At 38.7% G+C, this 12,912-nt stretch overlaps 1 protein-coding gene across 6 annotated transcripts in view; it reads left to right on the plus strand.

Moving 5' to 3' along the window:
* SRGAP2 (SLIT-ROBO Rho GTPase activating protein 2) overlaps positions 1–12,912 on the plus strand; it is a 236,183-nt gene that overhangs the window by 214,136 nt on the left and 9,135 nt on the right. For 5 of the 6 annotated variants that reach the window (XM_067468057.1, XM_067468059.1, XM_067468060.1 and 2 more), the window contains 4 exons: positions 5,120–5,199; positions 7,323–7,503; positions 7,823–7,969; positions 8,951–9,278. In XM_067468057.1, coding sequence (XP_067324158.1) covers positions 5,120–5,199; positions 7,323–7,503; positions 7,823–7,969; positions 8,951–9,278 — 736 coding nt within the window. Of the gene's footprint in view, positions 1–5,119; positions 5,200–7,322; positions 7,504–7,822; positions 7,970–8,950; positions 9,279–9,514; positions 9,582–12,912 lie in introns of all 6 variants that reach the window. The other variant, XM_067468062.1, reaches the window with a different exon arrangement.

Genomic DNA, 12,912 nt, shown 5'->3' on the forward strand with positions numbered 1-12,912 from the left:
AGCCTACTAATCTGTCTCACTGATGGGAGGAAGAGTAAGAAAATGGTGGCAGAAGAATGGTGTCCAGATACATCCCCATTAAGTATATTAAGTAACCCAAACAACCATGCCAAGTCCACCTGTTTCTATTGCACATGTATCTTTGGTTCCTGCAACAGATGTTCCTCATCCTTTCAACTGTGACTGTCAAATAGACTTTTCACTTCATTTTTATTTTATACACATCCATTTCTGTCATCCACATTTTGGTATCACACAGCTGGCTTTCTGTGACTTCCCATTCATTTGTGTTATAAATCTTTGTGAACTTCTACATGGTTCAACACATGTATGATAATACTACTGAAAAGTGTTGGGTGTTGAAAGACTTCTGAAAAAGAGTTGGAGCACTGTGAATGAGTGTTGTAGTGCTCACAAGGGCAGGATACAAGCAGTTACCCAGTACAACATGAGGATGAGTTAAGAATTGCCATACTTTTGTTTTTTTAAAAAAAACATTTTTGTCTTATTAAATGATGCACCAACTTAATTCAGGCAATGTGTCGCCACCAGTGATGCATCATAATTATTACAGATTAAGTGAATGGCAGATCCTTGGTCTCAAGAGTTTTGCATATGACACAAGGATCTTCTACTGGCTATGCTAGTTTGCATCTAAGAAAATGGAAATATTTTTTCTGTGCCAGCCTGCTCACTGTTTCTTTACAACATCCAAGTGGCCACATAAAAGTTAGTAAGAAAAAAAATCTCAAGAGTCTAGAGGAAGTAAAAGAATTCTGAATGAACAAAGCCGATTGTGAGGCACAAATGACACATCAACATTTCTTTTCTTTTTTATATGATATTTTTATTATAAGTTTCCAAATTACAATAAAAAGTGAGAAAAGGGTATAACATAGGGAAGGAGGGGGAAAGGGTAGTTGAAGAATGGTAAAAGGGGAAAAAAGAAAAAAGAGTGGGGGGCAATCCCTGGGAATATGTCAAAAGGGGTGGAAAATATGGGGGAAGTACAAAAAGGATTGGGTATAGGGTATTTGTGCTTCCATTTTTCCTTATATTGGTTTTAATTTTTCTTATAGTCCTGTTTATTTTATTTATTTATTTATTTATTTACTACATTTATATACCGCTCCTCTCGGCCCACAGGTGACTCGGAGCAGTTTACAGTCAATATCAAAGACATAAAATACAATTTAAAAACAATCAATTTAAATATAAAACCAAGTAAAACAATCAATATCAATAAAAACATATATCATGTCAAGACCCAGAAGCCTCAGTAAACCAAGACACAGTGTAAAAAGGTCCAAACACAAATTTATTGTTCACAACAGAGTCTTTGGAGCACTTAAATTCAGTGCCCCAAGCTCAGCCAACAATTTGGCATCAAAAAGAAAGCGTTATGAGGAATTGAAATAAAACCCGGATTATTCTGGCGTTATAATCCGGTTTAAACTCAAACTTGCAGCGGAACGCTGAAAACACACAGTTCAAAAGCACAGAACAAAGAAGGCAAAAAACAGTGTCCAGTAAATGTCCGAGGTCGAAGCACGTGGTAAGCAAGTAGTCCAAGTCCGAGTGGCAAAAAACGTTGGCCAAACAGTCTGGAGTCAAGCAGCAGAGTAGAAGTAAACACAGGAATGCAGGAACACAGGAATCTGTAGTCCAAGGACCCAAACTCGAGAATTGGCAGCAACAAAGATTCACACCCCAAAAAAGACACTTTGCCTTCTGACAAGAGCCATACAAACAAAACCCATATTTATCCTAAAGTTCCTCATTAGAGGATGATGATCTCCCCACCCTTTCATCATCGCTCTCAGCTGCCTTCAACCCTGCAGCTGAACCCGAGCGCCCATCCCTCCACCTCTGCCAGCGTCTGTCAAGACTTAGATCTTACCAAGTGCTTTCGGTTGCCAATCCCCTGTAAACCCCTCAAACTCATCACTGGAGGTGGGTTGGTTGCAAATGTCCCTAATCTCCTGAACACGGGTCCAATCCAGTTCATCCTCCTCCCCCACATCACTCTCGGACCCATCACTCCTTTCGAACCCCATGAAGTCCTCGTCCTCTGTAGGAGCGCTAAGTATATCACGGATACGCTTCCTTTGAAGTTCTTCGTCGGACTCTTGATCTCGAGTAGCCCGCTTGACTCCCCTGCCTTCCTCCCCATCTCCCATTTCACAGTTGGAGAAGCCCTCAAAAGTCTCAGAATCACTCGGGGCCATGATTATTTCCCTAATGCGCTTTCGCTGCTGCTCCTCCTCCAACACCTGAGCAGCCCTCTTCTCCCTTCTACCAGTAGTAGTAACGTTACCATCACGCTGAACTACAACATATCAATTTGAGTCTCCTAGTTAAAATCGTTATCCAATAACATCGTTGAGTTGTTCCGTTTTTGCTGCTTTTTGTTGTGTCCCCAGTGATGGCATCTTCTATGAACTTTCTTCTTTTTAGATTAATAATTTTACTTTATTTTCCTTCAACCATTTTGTGAAAGGAGTCCAGTCTGATGTTTTTATATACCTACCTTGTGACTTGGAAACTAATGATATTAATTTATCCATACTCATAATTTCTAGCATTTTCTCTGTCCATTCTTCTCCATACTCCATACGCAGGCATAGACTAACCTCGCCGCTGTGGTTGCGTATGTGAAGAGTTTGTCTTTATTTGTATTCCAATTCATATTTGTCATCTCTAATAAAAAAATACTCGGGGTGCATTAGGAATTTTTCTTTCAATATTTTTTTGCATAATTCATGAATTTCTTTCCAAAATCCTCTTGCTTTGTCACATGACCAAATATTTCTTTTCTACTATACTTCATTATACTGTGTTTATGGACTACATTAGATCAAGATCTTTTTGTGGATTTGGCTTTCAAATTGAAATATTTATCTTGCTTTGAAAATATAGAAAGACTGCCTAACACCTACTATGCTACAGATTCTTCAGAAGGCTGAAATGTTGCAGATTTATGTGATGAGAGGCTCAGTTTTGTTCGATGTTTACACAAAGCACAAACATAACTGCTAAAAATGGCCACCAGTTTATGCCTACTGTATGTTTTTTTGTTTAGTCTCTTTGATAGGTCCCACTTTACACAATGTTTTAATTGATGATGATCCCATCCTATCAACAAAAAATGTGTATTATTGAGAAGTATGAAATGTTTCAGTTGACATACCTTCTTCCTTTGCTTATAGCAAAATGCAAGGTTCTATCCAGGTCACTACAAAAGTAGTGATCCCAGTCAGAAAGGCACAAAGAGCAAGGTCTTTCCTTCCTACTTCACCATATGGACATTCATCATGCCTAGTATTTAGATGTGGAAGATGTTTCTATTTTTCAGTCTAGATTTTTCCTCTCTCCATTCCACTGAAAGAAGGAACATGAACTCAGATCTTTTCTCTTTGTCTTAAGAGGAGAGGAAGATATCTGATTCAGAATATTTAAGAAGCACACAGAGTGGGTGGATGAATGTAGAAGAGGGATTATCAAAAGAATAATAGGGCTGTGTCATGACCTATGGAAATCTTTGTACAAGTGTATGCTAAGAACAGTATATCAGATCAAATCCATAGCTATCATTTTATATAAGTGTGTGTATTATCAAGTCATTAATGTTGATCCTATAAATGTGACATGATGCAGTTTGTGATGATGTCACTAAGCATAATAAATTCAGCACCAACCATAGTTTCATGGTATGTTTGTGTGTGTCTTCGAGTCAACTGATGACTAATGGTTGACCCCACAGAGTTTTCTTAAGCAAGAAATACTCAGAAGCAATTTTGCCATTTCCTTCCCCTGAAATACAGACTAGTGCATTCAGTGGTAATCTTCCATCCAAATACTAACAAGGGATGACTCTACTTCACTTCCAAGGTCAGATGGAATCTGATGCCTTTAGGATATTGACACCCTTAAGTTATATGATAAGCAGCACTTACATTTCTGAGTTGTTTCTAGATCTACTTAGTGAACATACCTATTTAGGGAAAAGAAATTATGCACCAGGGAGGAGAGAATTGGAACAGGAAGTAGCTTAGCTTTTGGCATGAGATACTGAAGTTTTTAACCAATATAAATTGGTGGGTTGTTGTAGGTTTTTTCAGGCTATATAGCCATGTTATAGAACATGGCCATATAGCCCGAAAAAACCTACAACAACCCAGTGATTCCAGCCATGAAAGCCTTCAACAGTACAATATAAATTGGAACCATTTAATTGACTGTACATGTCAGATTACTTTGGCCCTACCCTGTCATGGTACATACAAAAAGTAAGCTGTTTGTGGGTACAGAACAATGGGAAATAAATACAAATAATTATTATTGTGGGCTATTTTTACCTATCATGCATTTTATAATTTTGGCTTCCATCCTGTGGGTCCAAAGTGTTGGTCTGCAGTTCCCAGGATCCCTCAACTTTAGCTATGCTAGTTGAAGCCAAAGTCCAGTAGAATTTAGGGATCCCATGCTGAGAACAATTAGTTTCTAGCATTTGTCATAGAGGAATCCTACTCATAGCTTCAGCTTTTGCAACGTAAGACCGTCTTGTGTTGAAGCAACTAAATCATCTCTGTACAAGAGATATGCTTCATACCCTACTTTTCCTATCTACAAAAGAGACTAAAAGTGGCCATAGCTTAGGAGCAGAACAGATGCAAAAGAACTTGTGCTTAATTCTAGCATATCTAATTGAAAAAATCAACAGGTTTTTGGAGACTGTATCAAACTGTTGACAGATAGAATGGAATATGCTGGGCTAGACAGACAGATGGCCTGGCTAGATATAAGGCCTCTTCATCCGTTTATCAGTGGTAGGACTGATTGGCTTCCCCTTGTTCATCATTACCATCCAGTCCTGGGAAAGGACAACCCCATATTGCCCATCTTCTGGCTCACTGCAGTTGTCTTGTTTCTTGCATTCCTGTGCAATGTACCCCTCTTCATAGAGGTTTATTAAAGGAGCATCATGTATTCATGTCTATCAGATCCTGCTTTCCCCAAAGTCTACTGACCATATCTGGTGTAATCAGGATAAATGAAGTACCACATTCTAATCCATCAATGTATATAATCTTCCCTATATTTCTACTTCTTTTTGCAGTGAAAGCCCTCATGGGGAAACAGCTTCCACAGAAGATACAGCTCAGGACATGGTCACCGAACACCATACGAGTGATGATGGTAAGCCATAAGTAATGACGGCTCAAGAGAGACAATAATTGCCATATTTCTGGAGCCTTTCCTAGTTCGTTGTTTAATGGGCAAAGACTGAACTAACTGTTCTCATGTTCAGAAAAGAAAGAAGAACTGGTAGCTCCCACTGCTTTTGGAGTGCTAGTCCTGTACAGCTGGCTAATTGGATGCAACAGCCTTCACTAAGAACGAAGGCTGAGTTCCAAAAGGGAGCACTGGAAGTAGAGGAACATCAAGTGTCTTGCTGGTTTGAGTACAAGAAATAATTATTAAATGAAAAAAGCACTTTTAAAAAGAAATCTCTCAACCGACGTCAGAAATTAAACAGGTCAGAGACAAATAGGGAGCCAAAACAGCAAGCCAGATTATCCAAGGAATATGAATTGGGAAAGACCCACCTGTGCTAAAAACATAAGTAATGATTAGTCAGCCTGGTAAGAACCTAGTCTAAGACGATTATTTGAATTCTGCCAACCTTTTCGTAGTTATCTGGGCAGATCTGGAAAATCTGTGTTTAAAGTTTGATTATAGAAGTGTGTCCATTTATGGCCTTTAACCCATCTCAGAGCCTTGTGTCTTCAAGAAGTAGAGCTTGGTATCTTTTTATGAAGGGCTTCTAAGACCCATGTATTATATTACAGTGTTGGAAGATTCTTTGCTTTCATCCTGTACTTCCTGAGGAAAAATACCCAGATCAATAACTTTGTCCTAGGAAAACCTTTCCCTCAAGCATATTTCTTTTTAAAATGTTAAATGTTAAATTGCCAGTTGGTTCATGCTGTTGACTTTTACCTGGTGATCCAGTCAGCTAAGGAGAAAAAATCTTCCAGCCTGCAAATGGGTTAGAAAGATTGTTCTTGGAAATAAGGGTATTCCTTGGAATCAAGCAAAGATATTACAGGGAGGAAATAGGGATATTTAAGATTGATAAAGGAAATTTTCTTGGGAAAGTTACAGTATGACAGATGATAAGGTACTATGGAGAGGGATAATAAATCACTAACCGCAAGACCTATCATACTTGCATGGCAGTTCAGAGTCATGGAATTGAGTGCAAAGAGACTATGATAAAGGAACATGAAGGCACTGCAGACTACTTCAACCAGAGAAATCAGCCATAGCAGAGCACCTGATGTACCAACCTGGACACAGCATTTTATTTGAGAACACAGAAATGCTGGACCACTCTCACAACCACCATGTCAGACTACACAGAAAAGCCATTGAAATACACAAGCATGTGGGCAATTTCAACAGAAAGGAGGAAACCATGAAAATGAACAAAATCTGGCTACCAGTATTAAAAAAAACTTTAAAATTACAACAGCACAACAACAGAGAGGAAACAAACAAGGACATCTAATCACCTCTCAACAAAAGTTTGCTCCAGGCACTGTCAGGCCATTATATGCTAATCAAGGTGGTCAGTTGAAACATTCACACCTAGCTCCAGCAGACAAGAGTCCTTTGTCCCACCCTGGTCATTCCACAGATATATAAACCCTTTTTTCCTAGTTCCAACAGACCTCACTACCTCTGAGGATGCTTGCCATAGATGCAGGTGAAACGTCAGGAGAGAATGCCTCTAGACCATGGCCATATAGCCCAAAAAAACCTACAACAACCCAGTGATTCCGGCCATGAAAGCCTTCAACAATAGACTATGATAAAACCTAGAGAAGATGTATGTGTGTCAAAGCTGCTAGGGTTTGTGAAGCAATGGCTTTGGATCTTTCAGATGCCTGACACAGAATAGGCAAATTATTCCCAACCAGATGTTGTCAGCCTAGAAATCACTGCTCAGTAAAGGTTTTACTTCAACCATCTATCTAGAAATTCTGCAGAAGTGCTGATTTTCCTTCCAACAGCTAGGTATGCAGCAGTTGGACAGAGGAAGTGATTTCATGTGCATCTGATGTCTGCAGACGAAAATGCATCCAATTCTCATTACCTCCAATAGGTCCACTAGATAAGACTGATTTCTTTTTGTAGATCAATGTATCAATGTATTAAAACTTTGCAAACCTCTTGTAAGTGTGTGTTTTCATTAAATTATTTTTTTCTTTTTCTTTCTTTTCTTCTTCTCCCTTTTTATCTTTTTGTTTTTGTAGAATGTGAACCCATTGAAGCAATAGCCAAATTTGACTATTCTGGCCGAACAGCACGTGAACTGTCTTTTAAAAAGGGAGCTTCCCTCCTGCTTTATCACCGAGCCTCTGATGACTGGTGGGAGGGCCGGCACAATGGAATTGATGGTCTGATCCCGCATCAGTACATCGTTGTTCAGGACACGTAGGTTACCTCTTTAAGCACATTGGGCACACAATTTGATTGTGGATTCAGTTTAACATTAATTTTGAATAAAGAGATGAAATATCTGTCATATCTTAAAGAATTCACTACCTACCACCCCATAAGTCTAAATTCGTTTGGTGGTTAAAATATGGCAAAAATGCTCCCACAATCCATGGATTGTGGTTCCCCCCCCCCCCATTTTTTTAATGGAAGCAAAAAATTATAATGATAAAATGTGGGAGATATTTACAATTTAAGTAGTAATCCTTGAAGGTGTTACATAGGGTTTTGAATTGTGACTTCTTTTTTTTCTTAGCGAGGATGGAGTATTGGAAAGGTCAAGCCCAAAATCTGAAGTGGAAGTCAATTCTGAGCCACCTGAAGAAAAAGTGACAGCAAGAGCTGGTTCCAGCTGCCCAAGTGGTAGCCATGTTGCAGATATTTATCTTGCAAATATCAATAAGTAAGTGCCAATATTTAGTAAACAGTCTTTGTGATGCACTTGGTTTACTTATATATTATGACATCTATTTTGAATATCTGAGAATACACCACCTGTGGATCTACTCAGAGTTGAAAGAAAAGTCCTAAGCTGCACAACACACATTATAGGATCATGGAATGTGAGAAAAAAGAATCAGCAAAGCAGAGTAAAAGAAGAAATTGAACATAAAACAGTGCAATACTTGGGCTGAGAGAGCTAAAGGGGACAGGAATGGGATATTTTGAGTCAGATAGTTGCAATGATTGACTCAGAAAGTTTTTTTTGTGTGTCAGGCGCAACTTAAGTAACTGCAAGTGGCTTCTGGTGTGAGAGAATTGGCCGTCCGCACAGACGTTGCCTAGGGGACACCCGGATGTTTTACCATCCTGTGGGAGGCTTCTCTCATGTCCCTGCATGAGAAGCTAGAGCCTGTTCCCCGGTTTTGAACCACTAACCTTTTGGTCAGCAATCCTGCTAGCACAAGGGTTTAACCCATTGAGCTATCAGGGGCTCCAAAATAAATATCTATAAAGACAAAGGGTGACATTAAGAGTAAGAAGAGATTTAGCAAAAACAAGTCAAAAGATAGAATGCAAAGCCTGACCAAATAAAAACAGTTATACTTCAGGGAAAACCTATCAGTACAGTATAACCATAATCCAAGTTTATACTCCCAACCATAATGGCAGATAAAGAAAAGATTCTGTGCTGGAGTCCAGCTAGTGAGCTTCTTGGCCAAAACTGGGATTTGAATCTCCCAGTGTCTACACTCATATTTTAATCACTTCCATGCTGAGTTGTTACTATTTACAGAATTTTTTGGGGGAAAACTTGCTTTATTTCAGAATTTGATGATGGCAGTATATATTATTTTTTCTTTCTTGAACTTATTGTGCTGAATTTTTGTTTCTGTACAACTATTGGGTTTTTAAAAACTGCACTGCTTTTTTATGATGACAGACAAAGAAAAAGGCCTGAGTCTGGCAGCATACGAAGGACTTATCGTCAGAGTGACAGCCATGGACTGCCCAGTTCGCTAGGAGAGCCAGTGCCACCAGGAGCTGTAGCCAGTTCTCGTCCCTCGTCACAACCCATTATGAGCCAAAGTCTCCCAAAGGAGGTACCAGATGCATGCTCCATCAGTGGCCATGGGAGCCTCAATTCCCTCAGCCGGCATGCCTCTCTGAAGAACAGAATAGATAGCCCCCATATCCGGAAAAATGTGACTGCGGGAAGGTCAAAGAGCTTTAATAACCATCGGCCCATGGATCCCGAAGTCATTGCACAGGTAATAGGATTCTTGGCCAGGCTGCGTCAAGTCTAGGGTCAACCTTCATATAGTACCAAACGATTTCCTCCACCCCATGCCACCCAGTCTCTTAAAAATTCTCTTCTGTGAATGTTGTTGTTGAGTATTCACTGACATTCATCTAATACACCAAAGTATTTGCCACAAATTCTTTGAATATTGTGATTTTTGGCAACAAATGTTATTTGATGTCAATATTTTATATTTTGCTTCAGTATTTGCTTCAGATCAGGAAACGTCCCCTTAGAAGTGATCAAAACAAGTCAAGTTTTGAATTCTGAGGTAACCTTTGATTTTGAATTTCAAATTCCAATCTGAATATTTTAAAATTTAAAAATTTTGAATTATTGTTTTCATTTTTCAGTTTTAAAATGTCAGCTCAGTTTGTGATTGCTGCATGTCTAGTCAATCCAAAAAGCATGAAACAATTCTCGTGTTCGGCCAGTCAGGTCTTTAGATTCAAAGGGGTTGTAAAGGACCTGTGTCCTCTACTGGGATGCATCCTAGTCAGATGCTGACAGATGCATTTTATTGAAAACTTTGGGCATGTGACCAAAATTTGGCCATGAATACACTTTCTTAAACGCTAAGAAAAATTTCAGTTGTGTCTTATCTTTGCATGACTGTGCAGAATGAACTGAAGTTCAGGGATGTTTAAAGCCCTAGGGCCCTATTTCCTTTAGTTCTGGCCATGACAATATGTTAATATGAGAATACATTTCCTTTCAATTTTATGAAATATAAGCAGTTTACATAGGCAATGTAAAATTGATAGAACTGGCCACATTTCTGTTCTTCTAGCAACTCAGATCCCATCAGGTAAGGAGGATATCACTTTATTTCTTTCCATCACACTAACCTTTGAAAGTCTGAGATTCTGGTTATTTACAAACGTGAAAGCTGAAGGGGACCACAGACTGATAAAAGCTGCTACAATTATATAATTTATATATTTCCACTTAATGTTTTGGTGATGTTTAATAACAATACAACAACCAAGGAGATCCACCTTGATGATAAAATGCTATGCATTTCCCCCACTTTTCTGATTTTTTTACCTGAAAGCTTGATGAGAGAGTAAGAGTCAGGGAATGGGACTCATAGTATGTTTGTCATCACTCTAACCAGGCTTGCTTTATGTAATAAGATTATAAGAATCAAACATTTCTTCAGAGGGTGGCTTTTCTGTCCGTTCTCAATATTCAGAAACCATCCAATTTTGATTTCCCCAAATCCTTTGGGAGAAATCTTGTTCTTGAGTTCAGAGAGACAGAGAGAGAAGTACTAAGATTGTATGGTTTCCAGAGTTCAGGTGTCTGTTACAGAATTTGTTTGGCAGTGGTTAGTGATTGAAGTGCCATGAAAGAGTGCAGCTCGCCTTCCCTGTTTGCCACTTTCCTTGATCATTTCCTTGTGGTTCTTGTTTTCAGTTTCTGATAAGGAGCTATCCTCACACAAAGCAGTTTTCCTTTTTTCTGTTGTCAATATGTGATTCATGGTTCTCTCTCTCTCTTAATCTCTGTGCATATACATAACTGTGGCCAGATATTACATTTGAAACCAAGCCCAAACAGAAATTGAACGTTTCTGCCCAGTTCAGAAGGAAAATAAACATTTAAAGCGCGTGCCATGTGGTTCCTTTTGTCCTTTCACATTTTGACATGAATGCTTTTTACGCAAAAGGTTGATGGGATGACATTCTGTGTATATTGAAGACAGCTTGATGACCTCTTTTCAGAATCAAACCCCAATTAGTATCTCTGTTGATATCACAGACCTCTGTTCACCTTTTAATAATTTTAGCAAAAGGAAATGTTAGCTAACTACTGTATTTCTTCTTTTCTAAGATGCACTTTTCCCATAGTTTTTTTCCCTGTTGGTACTGAAATTAGTGTGCGTCTTAATTGATAGTGTCTTAGAATGGAAGAAATCCATTATATCACATTTCTCATTTTTCCCTCTCCCTCCCTTTCTTTTTTTATCTTTACTTGTAGCTCAGCCTGCCAATAGAACTGAGAAATTGCTGAACATTTGTAAAAAATGAAAACAGGAGACTCAGAAGTATCTTTTCATTTAGTTTCCTGTGCCAGCTGTCAGGACAGTACTTTTGGCTCTGGGAAGGGTTTTGCCATTGGTTTCCTCTCCATCTGTAGCTGTACTATATTTGGGTGCTTAGCCAAGTACTCAATGGATCTGTCAGTACTTGATGGATCTGAGGCACGCATGAATCTTAGATTATAGTGTGAGGCATTCCAACAAAACAAGTTAGGCTGAAAAAAATCACAAGGCTGTCAGATACCAAATGGAGGCTTGTGGAGAGGAAGCTTTTTTGTTAGAGAAGTTTATATTTAATACGTGAACTGAGTTGTAGCCTTTAACCCACTGTTCAAATGTTTCACTTCATTGTCCTACTGTATTTGCTAGGCTTGGGGGAAGAATTCCTTATTTTAAAATAGTATACATGGAAATAATTCTAAATAGGAATAAGGGAACCCTATAAAAGATTTGAATATAAAGTCAACCAACTTTATACTCCAAAACAAAGCTCCAGAAATTTGTGGCTAGAAACAAGCAGACAAAATCATATAGATATTATTTAACAGACATGTATATCCACTCCTACTACACACACACATATTTTCCCAATTCTTTGTGTTATAAATAAATAAATAAATAATACTATACCCTGCCGCCATCTCCCTGAAGGGACTCAGGCAGCTCACAAAAGCACTTCTAAGTGCCACACATAAAATAAACAATACATAAGCATATAAAACAGCAACATAAGTCTTAAAACAAAAAACACATATAAAACCCCATCTGATAAAATTGTAAAATTAATAAAATTGAGTAGAACCTGTGAATAAAACTGTCTATCTACAGTGAAGCAATCGCTGAGTCCTCAAATCTGACGGTAGATTACACAAGATCAAAGTCCTGTCTATAAAGCCATGTTTTTAAACTAGCCCAAAAGCCTTGAAAAATGGGGGCTAACCTAATCTCTCTGGGGAGGGCATTCCAGAGTCAGGGGGCCACTGCCGAGAAGACCCTCTCTCTCGTCCCCACCAACCGTGCTTGAGATCGAAAGAAGGGCCTCCCTGGCAGATCTCAAAGCCCACACCACTTCATAGAAGGAGATGCAGTCTCGAAGATAAGTTGGACCCGAAGCGATTTGAGCACAACTTTTAAACAGCCCATAAAACTTGGGTTGCAAAGCTGGAACCATCATATTTCAAAAGCATGTTGGGAATTGGTTATGATATTTTAAATATGACTTTTTAACATGCTCTCTGGCACTGCAGAAGAGAATTCTCTGAAGTAAACATCACCTGTGATAAGCTTTGGGGCTGATTGGACAAAACTCAGCTTCCACTCCTCATGTTTATCCTACTTTATTCTTCAGATCTACAATACTATCCACAGTCTTCATCTGTAGATATTGTTTTCACTCTGATTTAATTTCTTGCTCATATGATAAAGTGATATATGGATCACAATGCCTTGGCATCCTTTTGCAATACTTGAATGGCATATATCAGTCCCTTTTGTCTTTCTATTAGACTTTCTATTAGGCTGCTTTTATCCACTCTCTTCTCCTTGTCGGAATATAATT

Source organism: Anolis sagrei, chromosome 4 (assembly GCF_037176765.1).
Source record: "Anolis sagrei isolate rAnoSag1 chromosome 4, rAnoSag1.mat, whole genome shotgun sequence".
Taxonomy (NCBI): Eukaryota; Metazoa; Chordata; class Lepidosauria; order Squamata; family Dactyloidae; genus Anolis; species Anolis sagrei.